This window comes from Gossypium hirsutum, chromosome D08 (assembly GCF_007990345.1).
Source record: "Gossypium hirsutum isolate 1008001.06 chromosome D08, Gossypium_hirsutum_v2.1, whole genome shotgun sequence".
NCBI lineage: Eukaryota > Viridiplantae > Streptophyta > Magnoliopsida > Malvales > Malvaceae > Gossypium > Gossypium hirsutum.
The window spans coordinates 12,617,845-12,637,622 of NC_053444.1; the positions used below are offsets into that span (position 1 = coordinate 12,617,845).

At 34.6% G+C, this 19,778-nt stretch overlaps 2 protein-coding genes across 2 annotated transcripts; both read left to right on the top strand.

Annotated features, from left to right (window-relative positions):
* Positions 1-3,756: 3,756 nt before the first annotated feature.
* LOC107913560 (ABC transporter C family member 14) lies at positions 3,757-9,673 on the top strand. The gene is made up of 10 exons (XM_016842194.2): positions 3,757-3,908; positions 4,060-6,235; positions 6,328-6,648; positions 6,732-6,818; positions 6,918-7,547; positions 7,631-7,795; positions 7,926-8,220; positions 8,383-8,903; positions 8,986-9,049; positions 9,124-9,673. Exons 2-10 carry the CDS (start codon positions 4,133-4,135, stop codon positions 9,462-9,464), a joined length of 4,527 nt encoding a protein of 1,508 aa, XP_016697683.2. The 5' UTR covers positions 3,757-3,908; positions 4,060-4,132; the 3' UTR covers positions 9,465-9,673.
* Positions 9,674-9,855: 182 nt separating this feature from the next.
* Positions 9,856-11,881, top strand: LOC107913568 (uncharacterized). Its single transcript, XM_016842205.2, has 3 exons — positions 9,856-10,406; positions 11,366-11,487; positions 11,587-11,881. Exons 1-3 carry the CDS (start codon positions 10,064-10,066, stop codon positions 11,701-11,703), a joined length of 582 nt encoding a protein of 193 aa, XP_016697694.1. The 5' UTR covers positions 9,856-10,063; the 3' UTR covers positions 11,704-11,881.
* The last annotated feature ends 7,897 nt before the right edge of the window (positions 11,882-19,778 follow it).

Below are 19,778 nucleotides of genomic sequence, written 5' to 3' on the forward strand. Positions count from 1 at the left end.
CAATGGACTAAAAAATATAATGGAGGCATACATTAGTACCAAATTGTGAAGTGATTAATACTTTATGTGCTAAATTCAGACAAAAAAATTTAGATACCAAAATAAAAAAAACAAGTATACTTCAAAAGCTAAATCATGAAAATCATATTGTATTTTAAAGGTTCAAAGCATGATATCAGAAAGACTACAAATCTTATACTATTAAATATATACAACAATAAAATAAAATAAAATAAAATAATATTAAAAAATATACAGTTTATTGCCAATCACACAAAAAACTTCACAAATTTGTTTAGAATACTATCAAGTTTATGAGTAGAGTTTTTAGACTCCACTAGTAGAGTTAGGAGATTAACAATTGTCCTAGTAAAATATTTTAAAAATAGAGACACATGTTAATTTTTTCAAGTTGTTTATGGAATAAAAAAAGTACATTGCTTGTGTCCCAAATACTCACCTTTTATTATTATTACATTGTTATATTTTAAAGATGCATCATATATCATCTTAAATTCGTTTGTGGAATATTTCTTCTAGTGATCAATATTGTAAGAATACGATTCGTAGATAAATGAGTCAGACCATTACTTCTAGATTCAATAATGAATTCATCCATAAAAAAAATTGAAAAATAAATCTAATATATTATAAACATTTTAAGTATCTTAAACTAGTCTAATTTCAGTTTAAATTGATTGATTCAAACATGTGAAAGCACATTATAATGTTTTTTTATCCCAAAAATAAAAAAATAATAATTCTTACAGAAAATCAAAATAAAAGTAAAATGGATATGTGTTTTTAGTAGGAAAAAGAAAGTGCGAAATTGGATGCCGTTAAAAGGATCTGTGTTGAATTTAGGGGTGAGCATTCGATCGAATCGAATAAAAAATTTTCGAGTTAATCGAGTTTTCGAATCTCATTTTATCATCCTAACTTTATTTGAAGTTTTCTCGAATCGAGTCGAGTGAGATGTAATTCGAATCGAATCGAATCGAATCGAATATATTTGTTCGAGTTAAATTTTAAAAAATAATTTTGAGTCCTTGTAACTATTGTCACCCATCGTAATAAAATTTGTCCACCTTAATCAATTTTTTTATTAACATTCATCACCTCATAATTTATTTATTAATTTTTTATACATTGATTAGCTTCTTTGCTTGCTCAGTTGTTTCAATTAACTTTAGATTCTTGTCACTATGTATTTTGGAATTAAATAATATATTAAATGTAAAAATATGATTTTTTTAATAAAAGTTATTTTAAAAATAAAATGTGAAATTGATACCAATATAAATTTTTAACACGAATATTTTATGGCATAATTAATAATTCAATTTTAATATAAATATTCAATATGACTAAACAATTCAATAATATAAATAATATAAAATGTGAAATTTAATTTAATAATATAAATAGTAGATATAAATAAAATTATTACTATTTATGTTTAGTGATTTTTTTTTGGATAATTTTGATTTTTTATTTGAGAGTAAAGGGTGAGAAGTAAAAGTTTAGGGGGAAAATAAAAAGTTTTGGAGAATAAAAGTTTGAGGGAAAGTAAATAGGGGGAGTAAAATTTTGGAGGGAAAATATTAAAAAAAATTGGAGGGGAGAGGGTTTGGGGTAGATGGGAAGTGGGATGGGAAGGGAATAAAAGTTTTAGGGGAAAAGTGGGAGGAAGTAAAAATTGTGGGGGAAAATAAAATGTTTTGAGGGTTTTTTGGAGTAAAATTTTGAGAAAAAGTAAATGGGAGAGTAAAATTTTGGTGGGAAATAGATTTTTGGTAGATTGGGGGGTTGGGAGGAGAGGGGAGTAAAAGTTTTGGAGGAAAAGTGGGAAGGAGTAAAAGTTTTGAAGGAAAAGTAAAAAGGTTTGGGAGTTTAGGGTAAAAATGTAAAATATTATAGTTTAATATTCGAATTATTCGAATTATTCGAGTTATTCGAATTCGAAAACTCAACTCGATTCAAACTCGAAATTCGAAAAAAAAATTCGAGTTGATTCGAATAACTCGATTAACTCGAATCTCGATTCGTCTAACTCAAAATTCGATTTTTTTCGATTTTTTCGAATCGAATCGAGTTTTGCTCACTCCTAGTTGGATTCGTCCAATAATTCAGGGTCTCTGCACTCCATTCCAGCTCTACTTTTCTCCTATCTATAAAATCTTACACATCCTTTCCCCCAAAACAGTATATATATACAAAAAGTCAAACACATACCTTTTCATCCATGTTTTTGGAATCCAACTATTCAAATCAAATAATTTTGGGTAAATTATACTCAAAGTGGCTAAATTTTAATAAGTTAAAAATATCATTGAATTATTTTCAAAAAGTTTCTTTTAAGTTACTAAACTATTTGAAAGTTTTTATTTAAGTCATTAAGCTGTCAAGTTTTTTAAAAAAAGTTCAACTAACGAGTTCCAAGCGATAATTTGACAATCGTTATGGTGGACCAATACCCATCGGAAAGTAGAAGAACATACATTAGATCCAAGTCGATCTGACAATTAGTGTTAGAGATCGAAGAAGAAAATTATTTGAATTTTGATTTGTAGATTCGTGATGTCCAAAACTGTTTTATGAAAAAAACTAAACTATAGAAAAGAAAAGGAAGAAGAGCTTTCGATTGGTGCAGGTAGTGTGAATGGAGAAGACCGTACAACAACAATTTTAACAACTTAGTGACTTAAATGAAAATTTCCGAATATTTTAGTGACCATTTTGTAACTTTTTAAAGTTGAGTAATCAAAACATAAATTTATTAATAGTTTAGTAATATTGAGGGTAATTTACCCAATAAATTATTAACAAAATTATAAAAGTATTTAAAAAATATATAAAATTTAGTTCAACCAATTCATAGTAATTCGAATATCGATATACATATATTTCTTATGTTCTTCTATTCATCCCTGCCTTCTTTAATATTTTTATTATTATTTATAGTAATCAATTAGTTAATGTCGTATTAATATTCTTTAAAATTATTATTTATATAATAAAGCATGCATTGAACCTGCCAAAGATAATAAATCTTATTATTGGAGTAAGATATGCCAATATGGTAATGTTTTTAGCCTTACCTTCATAGGCTCCTTTTAACAATAATAACTATTAAAACATATTTATATACTTCTTAAAGATATATAATAAAAAATTGATTTTTTTTGAAAATTTAGAAATATATATTAATGAATAATTTAAAAAATAGATTAAAATTAAACATAATTATTATATTTTTATAAATGGTGTCTTCAAATGCACTATTAACATTTCTAATATAGTTTATATATAAATTTTAAGTTAATGTAATAGGTTGGTAAAAAACGAGTTGAATTTTCAGTAATTAAATACGAACTGTAACGAAATAAAAAAAATTAAAAATGGTTTATATCAAATTAATTTTTACATTTTCAGGGTTTTTTTAGATAAATATTTTTATAATATGCATATAAAAAAATATATTTTTATTATTAAAATTTTTACATCAAATATGCAGGTATTTCTAACAAAAAGACCAGGTTATTCATTTGTCTTTTATGGCAAGGCCAAGTTGATTATTGTCTAGCAAATTGGAGTAGTTACCAACATCAAATTGTCAACCATAATCTTTGCTCTATTCTCAGTTATATATATTCCATACCATTTGTTTTTCTTTTCTGCAACTACAAAAGTTTTATTGGTTTCTGTCTCCTAGTGTTAGAACCAACCATTGTACGGCGCCTCTGAAATATTGTCATATGGAACGTATTCCCAAGTGAATCTTAGCTTTTTATTGTTTGTCTTTTTCGTTTGTTTTCTGCTACAAATTTCCTGACATCTCTTTTGCTCCCACAGCATTGATGTTCGCTTAGGCTTTTCTTTGTTAAACAGTGGTTCCAGCCTTCCAGGTTGGTTCTGTCATCTTTGCATGGTTGTATTTTCTGATCATTTTTGTTTTATTTTCCATAAATGTTTTACAGCTTTTCTTTGCTTTTAATGGGGTTCCATTTTTTTTTTCTGAATAATCAACGTTCTGATCTTTGTTTTTTTTTTTTACAGGGAATGCAAGGAAATTTGCTGATTTGATTCGAGAGGTGATTTTTTGTATTCTTTCACCGCAAGTTGAGTGAAAATGGCATCATCGGCTACTTGGTTTACTTCACTTTCATGTTCAAGCTCTGTGATTCAATCTCCGGAGGACACATCTATTCCTATTATAATCCAATGGCTGAGATTCATTTTCCTCACCCCATGTCCTCAAAGAGCTCTCTTCTCTGCAGTTGATCTCCTGTTCTTACTTACCCTTTTCTTCTTTGTGGTTGTTAACAAGCTTTATTCCAGATTCTTAGGTAATAGCCATGGCAGCTCTGACATGAACAAACCTCTCATAATAGCCAACAGGGTCCACTCCAGCACGACTACATGGTTCAAGCTCTCTGTCATTGTAACGGTTGTGCTGGCGGTTTGTTACACTATTGTTTGCGTTCTTGCATATAATAGCAGTAACCAAGAGCCTTGGAAGCAAATAAATGGAACATTTTGGTTAATTCAAGCCATAACTCATGCTGTGATTGCTGTCTTAATCATCTGTGAGAAGAGATTTCATGTAGTTAACCATCCTGTCTTTCTCCGAATTTATTGGACGGCGAATTTTATCATCGTTTCGTTGTTTACAGTAACTGGGATCATTCGTGTGGTTCAAACAAATCAGGATTGGTATTTGAGGTTGGATGATATAGTTTCCTTTGCTTCTTTCCCATTATCAGTTCTTCTTGTTGTTGTTGCCATTAGTGGTTCAACTGGTATATCAGTGACCGGAGAATCCGAACCGGCAATGGATGAAGAGACAAAGTTCAATGAGCCGCTTTTGAGCAAATCCAATGTCACCGGCTTTGCTTCAGCTCCAGTAGTATCAAAGGCATTTTGGCTCTGGTTGAATCCTCTGTTGAAAAAAGGCTATAAATCCCCTCTCAAAATGGATGAAGTTCCAACTCTTTCGCCAGAGCATAGGGCTGAAACGATGTCGAAGCTCTTCGAAGCAAGTTGGCCTAATCCGCAGGAGAAATCAGAGCACCCTGTTCAAACCGCATTGTTGCGGTGCTTTTGGAAGGAACTTGCCTTCACTGCATTCCTCGCAATTGTGCGGCTTTCGGTTACGTACGTTGGTCCCGTTTTGATCCAAAGCTTTGTTGATTACACTGCAGGAAAAAGAAGCTCGCCGTATGAAGGATATTACCTTATATTGGTTCTCCTTGCTGCTAAGTTTCTCGAAGTGTTGACCGGTCACCAATATAACTTCAACTCTCAGAAGCTTGGGATGCTCATTCGCTGCACTCTTATTACTTCTTTATACAAGAAAGGGCTAAGGCTAACTTGTTCCGCGCGTCAAGCTCATGGGGTGGGACAGATTGTGAATTACATGGTTGTTGATGCTCAACAGCTCTCTGATATGATGTTGCAGCTCCATTCTATTTGGTTGACTCCTTTGCAAGTTATTGTTGCCTTGGTGCTCTTGTATGGGTACCTCGGTGCTTCGGTGGTGACTTCGATGCTTGGACTGCTCGGTATTTTTATCTTTGTGGTAATAGGGACAAGAAGGAACAATCGTTTTCAATTCAATGTGATGGAGAATCGAGACTCGAGAATGAAGGCGATGAACGAGATGCTTAACTACATGCGGGTTATCAAGCTTCAGGCGTGGGAAGAGCACTTCAATGAAAGAATCCGATCTTTCCGTGAGACTGAGTTCGGGTGGCTAAGCAAATTCTTGTATTCGATATCTGGAAATATCATAGTAATGTGGTCGACGCCGTTACTGATAGCAACGCTTACATTTGGGACTGCACTTATATTAGGTGTGAGACTTGATGCTGGGGTAGTTTTCACAGCAATAACTATCTTTAGGGTCTTGCAAGAGCCCATCAGGACATTCCCACAGTCTATGATCTCACTTTCACAAGCAATGATTTCACTGGGGAGATTGGATAGTTATATGTTGAGCAAGGAGTTGGATGATTCATCAGTGGAGAGACAGGAGGATCGCCATGGTCCGATTGCTGTGGAAGTTAAAGATGCGGCGTTTAGCTGGGATGATGAAACTGGAGAGATGGTTCTCAAAAATATAAATTTAGAGGTCAAGAAAGGGGAGCTTACCGCCATAGTAGGGACTGTGGGATCTGGCAAGTCCTCTCTCTTGGATTCTATTCTTGGTGAGATGCACAAAATATCAGGAAAGGTATAATGGTTGCATTTGTTAAACATGCAATTTTTCTTAGACCAAAGGCCTCGAATGATTGTTAAAGATAGTTCTTGCTGTTTACATGACAGGTTAAGCTTTGTGGGACAACTGCATATGTAGCTCAAACGTCTTGGATTCAGAATGGGACAATCGAAGAGAACATCCTATTCGGTTTGCCGATGAACAGGGAGAAATACAGGGAAGTTACAAGGGTCTGTTGTTTGGAGAAAGACCTGGACATGATGGAGTTTGGTGACCAGACTGAAATTGGAGAGCGCGGAATTAACCTCAGTGGCGGCCAAAAGCAGCGAATACAACTTGCCAGAGCGGTTTACCAGGATCGTGACATCTACCTTCTCGATGACATCTTTAGTGCTGTTGATGCTCATACTGGGACAGACATATTTAAGGTCACACTGTTATCTGATTCATTTTTAACGTAAAGAATGTGAGAAATTTGCCATTTCTATTTTTATTTTGTTTTTGCCTGCAGGAATGTCTGAGAGGAGCTCTCAAAGAGAAGACTATTTTGCTTGTAACTCATCAAGTGGACTTCTTGCACAATGTTGATCTTATTTTGGTAAGTAGACATGTTTTATCTGTTTCTTGGAAATGACACAAGCAGACATTCATGTACAAGTACTTGATGTTTCGAAAAAATTCCTCGTGTAAATTCCAGGTGATGCGAGATGGGATGATAATACAGTCAGGGAAGTATAATGATTTACTAGATTCCAGCACGGATTTTGGAGCTCTTGTAGCTGCACATGAAACAGCTATGGAACTTGTTGAAGCAGGCAACACCATGCCTGCTGAAGGTTCCTCCAAAATATCCAAATCTAATCAGGTTGTTTCCAACATTGGGGAAGCAGATGGTGAAAATAAGTCTCAAGACCACCCGAAATCAGATAAGGGGGATTCTAAGCTAATCAAAGAAGAAGAGAGGGAAACTGGTAAAGTCAGCTTGCAGGTGTATAAAATGTACTTCACTGAAGCTTTTGGCTGGTGGGGTGTGGCTGCAGTGTTGCTATTATCTCTGTCATGGCAAGCGTCTTTAATGGCTGGCGATTATTGGTTGTCATATGAAACTTCACCTGAACATGCTGTTTCATTCAACCCTTCACTATTTATTTCGGTTTACGCTATCATGGCAGTGGTGTCTATTGTGTTGTTAGTGATCCGATCTATTTTCGTCACACTTATGGGGCTAAAGACATCACAAATATTTTTCAGACAAATTCTTCAAAGCATCTTGCATGCCCCTATTTCCTTTTACGATACCACACCTTCGGGAAGAATTTTAAGTCGGGTAAAGTTTCGAACCTCATTGTGGCATATATGTCCTAATATTGATATCTTAGGACTGATATATTCCTTCTGTTTAATCCACAGGTATCCAGTGATCAGACTAATATCGATATCTTCGTGCCATTCATTATGGGGATTACTATATCTATGTACATTGCACTGCTAAGTATCTTCATAATCACTTGTCAATATGCTTGGCCCTCAGTATTCTTGATAATTCCACTTGGTTGGCTGAACTACTGGTACAGGGTATGTATGCATCTTCATAATGACCCATTTTTGTAACAATCCAACATCTTATAACACATAGCTAACATGACATGACAGATTATACAAAGTCCATTTGATGATTGATATGTTCATTTCTCTTGAATTGCAGGGATACTACCTAGCATCATCTCGTGAACTAACTCGCCTCGATTCAATCACTAAAGCTCCTGTCATCCATCACTTCTCGGAAAGCATCTCTGGAGTCATGACGATTCGTGCTTTCAGGAAGGAGGATAGTTTTTGTCAGGAAAATGTTGACAGAGTTAATTCCAATTTACGCATGGATTTCCACAACAATGGATCCAATGAGTGGTTAGGCTTCCGTTTGGAACTTATCGGGACTGTAGTCCTCTGCCTTTCTACCATGTGTATGATTTTGTTACCTAGTAGCATTGTTAGGCCAGGTAAAGCATATGGTACAAGTATGTTTCTGAAAAATATTTTCATGTGTAACATATGGTCCATTAGCCTTGTTAAACCAATTATGTCATGTTTCAAGTAAGTTCATACCTCATCTTAGGGGAGACTTGCATGTAGATGATAGTAAATTTTTTTGTATAATGCAGAAAATGTTGGGTTATCTCTGTCATACGGGTTGTCCCTCAATGGAGTGTTGTTTTGGGCCATATTTTTAAGTTGTTTCGTGGAAAATAGGATGGTTTCAGTTGAAAGAATAAAGCAATTCTCAAGTATTCAGCCAGAAGCAGCATGGCATATTGAGGACCGTCTTCCCCCTCCGAATTGGCCTACCCATGGCAATGTTGAGCTCAAAGACTTGCAGGTTAGATACCGGCCGAACACTCCTCTTGTACTTAAAGGCATTACACTGAGCATTAAAGGAGGCGAAAAGATCGGTGTCGTTGGTCGGACGGGGAGTGGGAAGTCAACATTAATCCAAGTTCTGTTTAGGCTGGTTGAACCAACAGCAGGGAAGATAATCATTGATTGTAGAGATATCTGCATGTTAGGGCTGCATGATATAAGGTCACGCTTTGGGATCATCCCACAAGAACCTGTCCTATTTGAAGGAACTGTGAGAAGCAACATAGACCCTGTAGGACAGTTTTCAGATGAAGAGATTTGGAAGGTAAAAAAAATGCCATTCCAAACAAACAACATGAGCCATTTCATTTCCTTTCTTTCTAAAGGACAATGCATGTTTTTCGCAGAGCCTCGAGCGGTGCCAACTTAAAGACGTGGTGGCATCAAAACCCGATAAACTCGATTCCTTAGGTAAGTGATTCTCAAGTTTTCATGTATGAAATAGTGCTTGAAAATCACCAAAATTGTGTTTGTGTGTGTTATAGTGGTGGACAATGGGGACAACTGGAGTGTGGGGCAAAGGCAGCTTTTGTGCTTAGGGAGGGTTATACTAAAGCACAGCAAGCTTTTGTTCATGGACGAGGCAACCGCATCGGTTGACTCGCAAACGGATGCTGTAATCCAAAAGATCATAAGGGAAGAGTTTGCAGCCTGCACCATTATCAGCATTGCTCATAGAATACCCACAGTCATGGACTGTGACAGGGTTCTGGTGATGGATGCAGGAAGGGCAAAAGAATTTGAGCCACCATCACGCTTGCTTGAGAGGCCAACATTGTTCGCAGCATTGGTTCAAGAATACGCTGATCGCTCTGCTGGACTATAGCCGCCGAACCAAGGCCCTGGCTGGCTGGACATAATTTTCTAATTTGCTGCCTAGCATATATTTATCTATAGTTTGCAAAAAATGTGCTATTTCCTATCTTAGAAAATAAAGTGGTTATATAAAGTGTGTAGTATTGGCATTGATTTCTATATATTGGATATTGATTTTAAGTAAATTTAGTTTAATTAATTCTGAAATTTGAAATTAAATATTTATGACTCATTTTTAATTCTCGTATTGAAATTTATATAGCATAAAAGAAAACAGAAAAACTCAATTAAATTAAAATTACAACATAAAATGTAATGAAAACTATGTATTTTAGAAAAAATAAACCACACATCTGACATTTTCTAATATCATAAAATAGAAGCAAACGACTGATAATTAAGGGCCTCAATTTTTTCTACTTCAATTGTAAGCCCAAACTATGAAACCCCACTCTCTTTTGTTTTTAATCTTCCCGATTCGGAACGGCGTCGTTTACAACTCTCTCGTCTCTGAAATTGAAATGGGAGCACTACATATTGGTAAATTAACGTAAATTAAAAACCCTGCAAAAACCCTAGCCAACAAATTTTGAGAGAGAGGTAGATCCGATGGGGAGGTCGAGAAGGAAATACAAACAATCTCGTGCCAAGGTCAAAGTCGGTCTCCCCAGGAAAAACCCTCACGTCTTTAAGCCATGCTTCACTCTTCCTCCCAAGCTCCGTTCACTCGCCAACGTCGACGATGCCCTCTCCAAGTGGGACGACAAAGCCAGCGTCATCCAAAACTACAAGTCCTTTGGGGTTGTTTCTAACCCTAACTACCTCGGCGTTCGTTCTCGTACTTCCCACATCGTGGAGAGCGATTCACTCCAAGTCCCTCATTCTCCGCCTTCCGATGAACCGGCTGATGAATTCGAGCCCATTGATTCGGGCAGCGATCTCGAAGAAGATGGTTAGTCTGCCCTTTCCCCTTCTCTACTGTTTCTGCGTTTCGGTATTGAGGTCTAGTTAGGTAAATTGGAAGAAGGTTCCTTTTAGATTAAAAATAAAGTAACCAATGAATTTGATGCAATTGTGAAATCGAAGTCTTTCTTAGGGCTATAAATGATAGAATATGATGAATGTTTGTTTATGTAAATAATTTTTGAGAACTGAAATCAAACAAAGCATATTTAGTTATTTTAGGATTAAATGCAAAAATGGCCTTCAAATTATAACACTTTTTTCAAGTTTTTTTAATCAATTTCCTCTCACTAACCAATAAGAATGTACCACTTTTGGGGTAAACTAATATAAAATTGATAGTTTGAGTACTGCTTTTGACAACAAAACTTTAAGTACTAAGTGAGAAAAGCGGTATAGTTTAGAGGCCAAATTTGTAGTTAAGCCTTTTTTATATGCACGACCAAGCTTGATTATGAGCCAAATAGGGATGAAGAATGAAATGTTCATTTAAGTTCACAAACAAGCTCGTTTATGAATCATTTAAACCTCATTTGTTTTTCGATTATTATTAATATACTATTGTTTGTGTTTTTTCTAATATAATTATTAATTTTTACATTGAATTGTTTCATATAAAAAATTAATAAATATTTTTATTTGTGGCTTGTTTGCTTATTGTTCATAAATAGATTTTTCATTGTCCACTAAAATTTTTGATTATACGTTCATGGACATGTTCATTCAATGTTCTCAAACATCTTTGTTTGAACTCATAATTTTAATTAAGTGAACATCTTCTTAACTAACATGAATTAAACATGAATAGGTTTAAAAATAAGCTTTGGATCATTCTCTTTCTGAAATACTTTTATCTTACTTTTAGGAAAAATGCGTGAAATGCAGAAGTTGCAACCCTTTTCCCTTCTCAATCGACCATTTTAACATGCTCTATGTTTGCCTTTGCAGACTTAAAAACAGCACTGGGGAAGAAGCGAAGAGATGGAAAAAGCACACATTTACAGCCACTGACCACCATGCAACGTCTTTACATTGGCCAGCTGATTGAGAAATACGGCGATGACTACCAGGTGGGATTGGTGTTTCTTTCATATATTTGTAGTTCCTATAGTATTTCACTGAACTCTTATGGATGGTTGTTTTGGTTACTCTTGCTTTTACTATTACAGGCAATGTTCATGGATGTAAAATTAAATAAGATGCAGCATTCGGTTGCGAATCTGGAGAAGCTATGCAAAAGGTATCATATGTTTGGAGATAAGAATCCTTTGATATTATCCCGTTGAGAATGTTTTCAAGTTTTTGCATGGCAATCTCTCGGGGCTATGGAATTTGTAGAGAAGTTCTAAAATAGATTATAGTATGATCAAATGATGTTGTACTTGTTGCCTGGCTCAACTTTCAATTTAGATTGTTGTATTCTCATTTTGACAATGCAGTAAAAGGTATCAATTTTCAGTCTCATTCAATTCATTGGTGACTTTCCCTGCTTTGAGTTTCTTACTTTAGTTTTCTAAGTCATTTCAGAGGTAGGGGGTCTTAAGATGAACCCACAAATTTAGTATCGGCGAAAATAAGAATTCCCAAAAAAGAAAAGAGGAGTTTGAAATTGGGAAGTGAATGTTAAGACGATCCCTAGAAAACCCATTTTTCCTTCCTAACTAGTGAGTAATTTATAGGGTCAATATTCAGTATCGTAAGTATTACAATAATAGGCCGGTCGTAAGGCTGTTTAAAGAAACGAGGGGTAATGGGTAGCGTGAAGCTGGACATTTGTAAACTCAAATAATATTTGAATTTGAATATTTTAATTACTACATGTGGATATTATATTAACTTTCTAATATTAATTTTATGAACTTGTTTTATTTTTGTAGATAATAAGTTTGAATTCTGATTTTACTTTTGTGAATAATATATTCAAATTTTAGATATTCAATATGTGGCGAATAATTTAATTAATGTACGTTTGATAATAATATTGGAATTTAATGCAGATAATATTTAAATTTGAAAGTAGATTTGCATAATTTAGATTCAGATTTTGTGAAAATTGTAGATATCCTACCCACTTTGATATCATACCAATAGGGAGATGATTTTTTTTTTTAGATAAAAGCTTTCATTCGTTAACTATTAGAGGGAAGTATAGGAAAATATTTGCACAAAAAGACACGAATAGCTACACAACCCATATTCAATACAAAAAGAACAAAGAGGGGCAATATAAAGTAGACCACATTTCATACCAAATAAAGTAGGAAGCGTTGAGGACGAGAAGAGGTAGGAAACTCGAAACACAATTAGCACGATGTGCATAGAGGGAGGTTATGGTGTTGCTAGTGAAGTAACAAGGTAGAAGGAGAAGTATATAAGGGTATCTATAGATGAAGGTCTTTCTCTCGTAACTCGGGGTCTTGACACGTGTACAACATAGGTACCATCATGATTGACCATTTGGGAAGCATAATAGTTTTCTAGTAAATTATGATAGGATGGAGGTAGATTAAGTGGGTACCATGTGTGTGCCACGCAAGAAAAAGCTTGACACTTGCCCTTGGCAAAGTAAGTTGGCGAGGTTCCACATGTCACATATATTATATGGAGCTTTGGTGAAGTGTTGCTATGAGAAACGTCAAGGTATTCGAGGTTGCAATATAGCAAGATCATGGACGTGAAGCCTGGATATACGAGATACTTATAACATGAAGCATCCTTTATTGGAAGAAAGAACTCTCGAGGTCGCTAATCAAAGGACAATCTTCATCAAAGACAATGCTCGAAGTCAACCAGTAAAAATCAAGAGAAAAAGAGAAATCAAACCTACAAAATGAGGTATCAACCATAGTGTAGGGAACCCTAAACTAGTGTCAAGGGCAGCAGGTCATAGCCCGTGAGGAATGCACATGGAGTATCCCATAGAGGTCAATTGATTAAATGGGGTTTATTTGAACGACTTGAACTGGTTCGATTCGTGGAATATGTGGAGAAGCTTGTTTACTTAAAGCATTGGTGGCCTAGTGAAACACTTAAAGAAAATTAGAGTTGCCATAGTAAATATGGAAAGTAATATTAGAAAATCTGGTTTTGTAATCCTAAAGGATCGTGTAACTCCTTCGAAAATTTTAATTGTAGATTGGCTTAAATTTTGATCGTCAATGTAAATTAAATTGTATCGTTAGATCTGTGAGAGTTCAATTATAGATAGAGGTTTTTTTTCCTCATTTGTAAGAACTCATTCATTGCTTCATTCTTGTCTAATAGAATATTTTTAAGAGCTTTTACTTAAACACATGGTGTTATTATTTTCTTGTAGCTTTTTTGTTCTCTTGTTGCTCCTTTGTTTTTGAGTTGCTTCTGTTTTATTTTCGATGTCTTAGAGAATTTTCATGAGAATTTTTTTCTTTTGAGAGTTAGGTTAACTTAGGTGCATTCAAAGCAAAGGAATTGCCTAAGGCCACGCAATTTGCAACACTAAAGTTCTAATATCGTGGCAATTGGTATTAGAGCCAAGGTTTGAAGCCGCCAGTTGAGATGATGAAAGGAGTAGATGAGCAAATTGAGCCTAGAGAGACCTGTGGTAGGGGCAGGAAAGCTAGTAGATTGAGGGATATGCTGTCAACTTTAGAAGGTCGGATGATCAATCTCAAGGAACCATGGGTATGTGAAAGAAACACTCGAGATAGTTGATGGACGCACCGATGAGCTTGACTTTAATGAGGGAGCAGCTCAGTGAATTCATGGTATTCTGTTGATTCGAATATGAAAGCGAAAGGGCACTCAACTCCACTGCGATAAGCTGACAGTAAAGGATGATGCTTTTTGGGTCATGGTGATGGCTTTGAAGGAATAGCTTATGAAGCTTAAGGGGGAGCTCGTTATCTACAAAGTTGCTTTGGGTAATAAGGTGTTGGCTTCGGGATCGAAGCAACGTAAAATGGATGTTTTCAAATTGAAGGAGTTTAAAGGGACGAGGTCTGTATTAGGTGTGGACAATTATTTTGGGGATAGAACAATACTTTCGTGCAATTGGCATCGAGGATGATGCCACAATGTAAACAATGCTCAAACTTTTTGCTGGTGCCGCTCTTTTATGATGGCGTCATAGGTTTATGAATTAAAGACGATGTGGTGCATTATTGAGACTTGGGTGGAGTCCAAAATGAATTTAGGAAACAGTTTTACCTATATTACGTTAAGGAGGAGGCTTAGGCTAAGTTGCGTTAACTTACACAATAATGCACAATTAGGGAATATGTGCGGGAGTTTAGTGAACTCATGTTCTAAATTTTTAATTTGGGTGAAAATGAGACATTTTTCTCCTTTATGAATGGGCAAAGCCTTAGGTAAAGCAACAGTTGCAACATTGAGGAGTCAAAGAATTTACGAAAACCATGACCGTATCAAAGTCCTTAATTGAGCTTGTATCAAGGAAAGACAAGTTTGAGTCTTCGAAGCCTAAGGAAAAGGGAAATGGTGAGGGAGATGGAGATGGAGAAGGATAGATTAAAGCTGAAAGTGATGGAAATGTGATAATGATAAACCATAATAGGAAATGGAAACCCAACAACAAACCAAATAAGTCAGTGGAGTGCTTCTTATGTTATGGTCCACATAAGGTGCAGGATTGCCCACAGTGATCCAAGCTGCTTGTGATCAATAAAGAAGATGAAGCGAAGCCTGATGAGGAAAGTGTATTGAGGTTTGGGTCAATGATACTCAATTTTGCAGAAGCAAAGAAGGATTATAAACATAAAAGGTTAATATTTGTGGACATCAACATCACAGGCCGAATGAGTGCTTTTGTTGATTCGGGGGCATCTGATTTGTTCATATTAGATAAAATTGTGGGTAAACTTGGTCTTTCAATTAGCAAATCGGCTAAGAAGATAAGACTATTAATTTTAAAGATGTCCCAACTATGGGAGTAGCATAAAGAATTGAGCTATAGATTGGTCAGTGGAAAGGCAAAAGAGACTTTGAGGTAATTCATTTAGATAATTACAACTTTGTTATTGGCTTAAATTCTCTTGGCAAGATTAATATTTTGTCCATTTTTTTGTCAATTGCATAGGTATCTTGGACATTCGTCAACGGTAATACGTTGTGCCGGTGAGTCGTGATGAGAAAGGTGAAACCAAGGTATTGTCGGCAATCTAGCTAGCTGATGGTGTTCATTGTGGTAAGAACATTGACTTCGTAGATGAAAGTGTTAAGGAGATCCCTTTGAAAATGCTAGAGGTGTGGCAAACCAAAGCCTGTTGAGTTATCAGTGGAGCTACCACCTATGAGAGGAGTTGTACTTCAAACTTTGGGAGAAAAATAGTGATGTAAATTAGACAGTTAAATCGAGTAAATGTGATGAGTGAGGTATACCTTAAACACTTTCCTAGTGTTTTTCATTTTAACTAACTGTTGGCTTGGTAAAGACAGAATGCCCTTTTAAAGTTTTGAAGCGAGTAAGCCAAGGGGCTTATAAATCGGAGTTGGCAACAATACTCAAGGTCAACTCGATATTCAATATGGGCATGCTTAAACCTATTTGTGTGGATCAAGGGGATCTCGATTAATGCAAGTCATAAAGAGGGCAAGTAAGAGCATTGTGCTCTTGTAATTGAGATGTATAAAAGAGAAACAATTTGAGTTAGATGACAGAGACATAAGTTGAGACAAATTTTTCGAGGGGCGGAACTACCCAACAAAGAGACTAGTTAGGAATCGGTCGAGGCAATGAGACAATTTCGAGACGACTCAAATTAATGCCATCCTGAGGGCATAATGAGGGCATCGCGAGAATAGTTGAGGGAGAATGTCGAGCTGTGGATCAGTACTCGTGACGAATGCACACAAAGTATCCTATTGTAGTCGATTTATTAAGTGAGGCGTATTTGACCTATTTGAATTAGCCTGATGTATGAAACATATGGAAGAATCCATTTACTTAAAGCCTTGGTGGCCTAGTGAAACATTGAAGAAAAATTTAGGTTACCTTGGTAAATATGAGAAGTAATCTTAAAAGATTTGATTTTATAATCTTAGAGGATCGTGTAAATCCCTTTAGAATTTTAATTGTAGATTGGGTTAAATCTCAATTGAAGATTTGATTAAATTGTATCATTGAATTTAGGGGAGCTCAATTATAAATAGATGTCTTCCCCTCATTTGTAATTATCTCATTCATTATTTCATTCTTGAGCAATAGAATATTTTGAGAGAATTTACTCGAACACTTGGTGTGCTATTATTTTCTTATGGCTTTTTTATTTTTTATTATTATTTTTTATCTTTGTGTCGCTTTCGCTTTACTTTTAGTGCCTTAAAAGATTTCCATGAGAAATTTCATTTTTTAAGAGCTGACTTAAAAGAAATTTGAACCAAAGTGACATGCCATGATGTGCGTGCATCGGGGCTATAAATCAACAGGAAAACAATTATAATATGTCGGTGTACTACAAATGTGACAGGTCGAGTTGTAATATTTATATTGTTACAATGGAATACTCGAGTATTTCAAGGATTGAACCCAAGAGAGTTCAAGGACTAAGTGATTTCTAAGCAACTATCATGCAACCAAGAAATCTAGCTAACTACTTGCTATGTCCTATATTACGACAATTCACAATTGAGATTAATTACGTTAATTTATTACTTAACATTAAAAATGATCAAATTGTAAAACATACAAAATTAAGCAATTAAAAATTCAACAAAAAAAGCAGTTGGTTGACTTCCATGTTATTGATTAGTCTTTGGATTAGAGACCTAAAAAACTTAATACTTCTAATTGATTCAATTATACCTATCGTTTATCATTTTACCAAATTAGGCAATTTAGTCTGGTTTATCCCTTGACCTCACCAAACTAACTCGGGACAACCGAATTGGTGCTCAATAAGATGTCTCTGTCTCACTTATCTATGTTTTTCTTTAGAGGCATCAATTTTAAGTTTTGAAGTTTATTTGATTTAGTTCATTTTTTACAATTCAGTCCCTGTGCAAAAAATTAACTAAGTAACATTTTTATCAACCAATTCCACCATAGATTTAGCTACTCATCATTATTTCCATATAAGCAACAACCCAATATACATTTAAAACATACATTAAAATAAGCACAATGAATACGGTTGAAGAAAGTTTAGTGATTTCTTGATGGTTACTTGAGGATAATGAAGGTGACAACAATGGAGGTGAAAAATATCAAGAAAGTTCAGATTTTTAACTAAGAAAAAAAATTAGAGTTGAGTTATATTAAATGCTATGGATTAAAATGAAAATACAAAGAGAGTTTTGAGTACTAAATAACAATTAAGAGAAAGTTACAGTAAAAACTAACTAACACAACTAAAACCAGAAAAGTTAAAACCAAACTCTAGAAAAATGAAAAAGAAGATAACTAGAAAGCTAAAAAGATGATAAAAAAGTAAAGATGACAAGCCTCATTTGGTTCTCAGCCAAAAGTGGCTTTTAAAATTTCATTACAACTAAAATTTTGAACAAAAATGCCCTTGGATGTTGTATTTTGATTAAGGTTGGTGTTGGAAAAAAATTACCCCAACAATAAATTTTTCCTCGTTAAGAAGAGGTATTACGACACCTAGGCTTCGGTTTTGTGATATCCAAAACAATAGCTGAATTAGGGTCTCAATGTTGTGATACCCATTTCTTAGTGTTGTGGTACCATTAAAGTTTACCTTAATTTTCTTCACTTCAACACCTTCAAGGATATCACGACTTCTATGGCATCGGTGTGTGATACCCACTTTGAATGATGTATTCCTCAAGTTTGAGCCATTATCGTCTCCTTACACCAACTCAATCAGATCTCCCATGGCACCGTTTAGCCAATTTGAATCTCAAAAGGGTGTAAAACCAAGCAAAAACATTTATTAATGCTTAAATCTAAAAATCAACAAAAAAACGTATAAAAGATGCTTAAATTGCTTAAAAATAAGTTCTTTAAGTGTATTGGAGAGCTTAATTGGCCGTATCAAATTACAACAAATCAAATTCCTCCACACTTAAGTCTTTGTTTGTCCTCAAGCAATCATCTAAAACACATGCAATATAAATGACCCTTGAACAATTAGCAGAATTGATAATCAATTAACAAGTATGTTTATTGTAACTAATTCTTCTAATATACAATCTAAGAATGATGCATTAGAAATTCACAACTTCGGGATCAAATCAAGTTAGTTCACAAAGCTACAAAGTATTTAGACATAGAAGTAATCTCATAAAAGCACACTTCTTCATATATTTCCATCAAAATCAAATATGTGGATACGGTGTATCTATTCAATGAAGGAATTCAACTTTCATTTTGCGCTAATTTTTTGCACATTTCAGATTTGTTGACAAAGATGCTAAGGTTGCATAGGGATTTTTAGCTTGTAATGTCTTGAGGTTTAGGTTGGTAGGATCAAACCAAGTTAGTTCACAAAGTTACAAAGCATCTAGATATAGAGGTAACCTCATAAAAGCACACTTCTTTACATTTTCCCATCACAATAAGATATGTAGATATGAAGTATCTATACATGAAAGAATTCAACTTATTCATTTTGCGTTAATATTTTGCACATTTTTTAATTTTACACAAAGATGCTAGGGTCACATAAAGCTTTTTAACTTGTAACATTTTGAGGTTAGCTAGTATAAATAGTTCAAAATAGTTCTAGCACTATGAACAGTTTAGCACATGACATTGTTTCAAATTCCCCTATATGTAATCGTTGAACTCACTACCTTAGTCCCCCTTCTCTCGCCTTCCTTTTCTTTTCAATAACGTGGAAGATATGATTCGATATTAGCTAGTATAAACAACTTAGTGAATATTTGTGCACTATGACAATGAAAAGTTGGACTTCTCTTTTTGAGCATATTTTACAATTTTTTTCTCTTTTCACTCACAATGGTTTTATCTCTAATTATGCTTTTTTATTCATTCACCTTGCTTTTTACTCTCAATTTTTTTCTTTGTTTGCTCATTTTTTCGTTCTTCACGCATTTTGTAAGAGTCTATACACGTCATTCTATTACACAATGTCATGCTGCATTTAACCAATTGTTAATCAAACAATGTTTAAGCACCATGGAACAATTAAAATAAAAAGATAAAACAAACACACAATTATAACAAAAATAACTAAACATGTAAAATTTTTCTATGAATGCCCTCTACATTTAAATTACACATTTTCCTCAATGTGTATTCCCAAACAAAGATAAAAAGGTTACCAGACTTCTCTGGATATCGTCACTGGTCATCAAGGCAAGCTAGGGTTGTCCACCTTCGCATTTAAGCTCGAATTTATTGTGTAATTCTCGAACGGATGACTTACACAAGAAAAAAAAA

What these genes read in the sequence shown, in the direction of transcription:
- LOC107913560 (XM_016842194.2), top strand. Translation starts at nt 4,133, where the DNA reads ATGGCATCATCGGCTACTTGGTTTACTTCACTTTCATGTTCAAGCTCT. An exon ending in CGGGAAGAATTTTAAGTCGG is followed by an intron (nt 7,548 to 7,630) that starts GTAAAGTTTCGA and finishes TTTAATCCACAG; the next exon opens with GTATCCAGTGATCAGACTAA. An exon ending in GGCTGAACTACTGGTACAGG is followed by an intron (nt 7,796 to 7,925) that starts GTATGTATGCAT and finishes CTTGAATTGCAG; the next exon opens with GGATACTACCTAGCATCATC.
- LOC107913568 (XM_016842205.2), top strand. Translation starts at nt 10,064, where the DNA reads ATGGGGAGGTCGAGAAGGAAATACAAACAATCTCGTGCCAAGGTCAAA. An exon ending in CAGCGATCTCGAAGAAGATG is followed by an intron (nt 10,407 to 11,365) that starts GTTAGTCTGCCC and finishes TTGCCTTTGCAG; the next exon opens with ACTTAAAAACAGCACTGGGG. An exon ending in AATACGGCGATGACTACCAG is followed by an intron (nt 11,488 to 11,586) that starts GTGGGATTGGTG and finishes TTACTATTACAG; the next exon opens with GCAATGTTCATGGATGTAAA.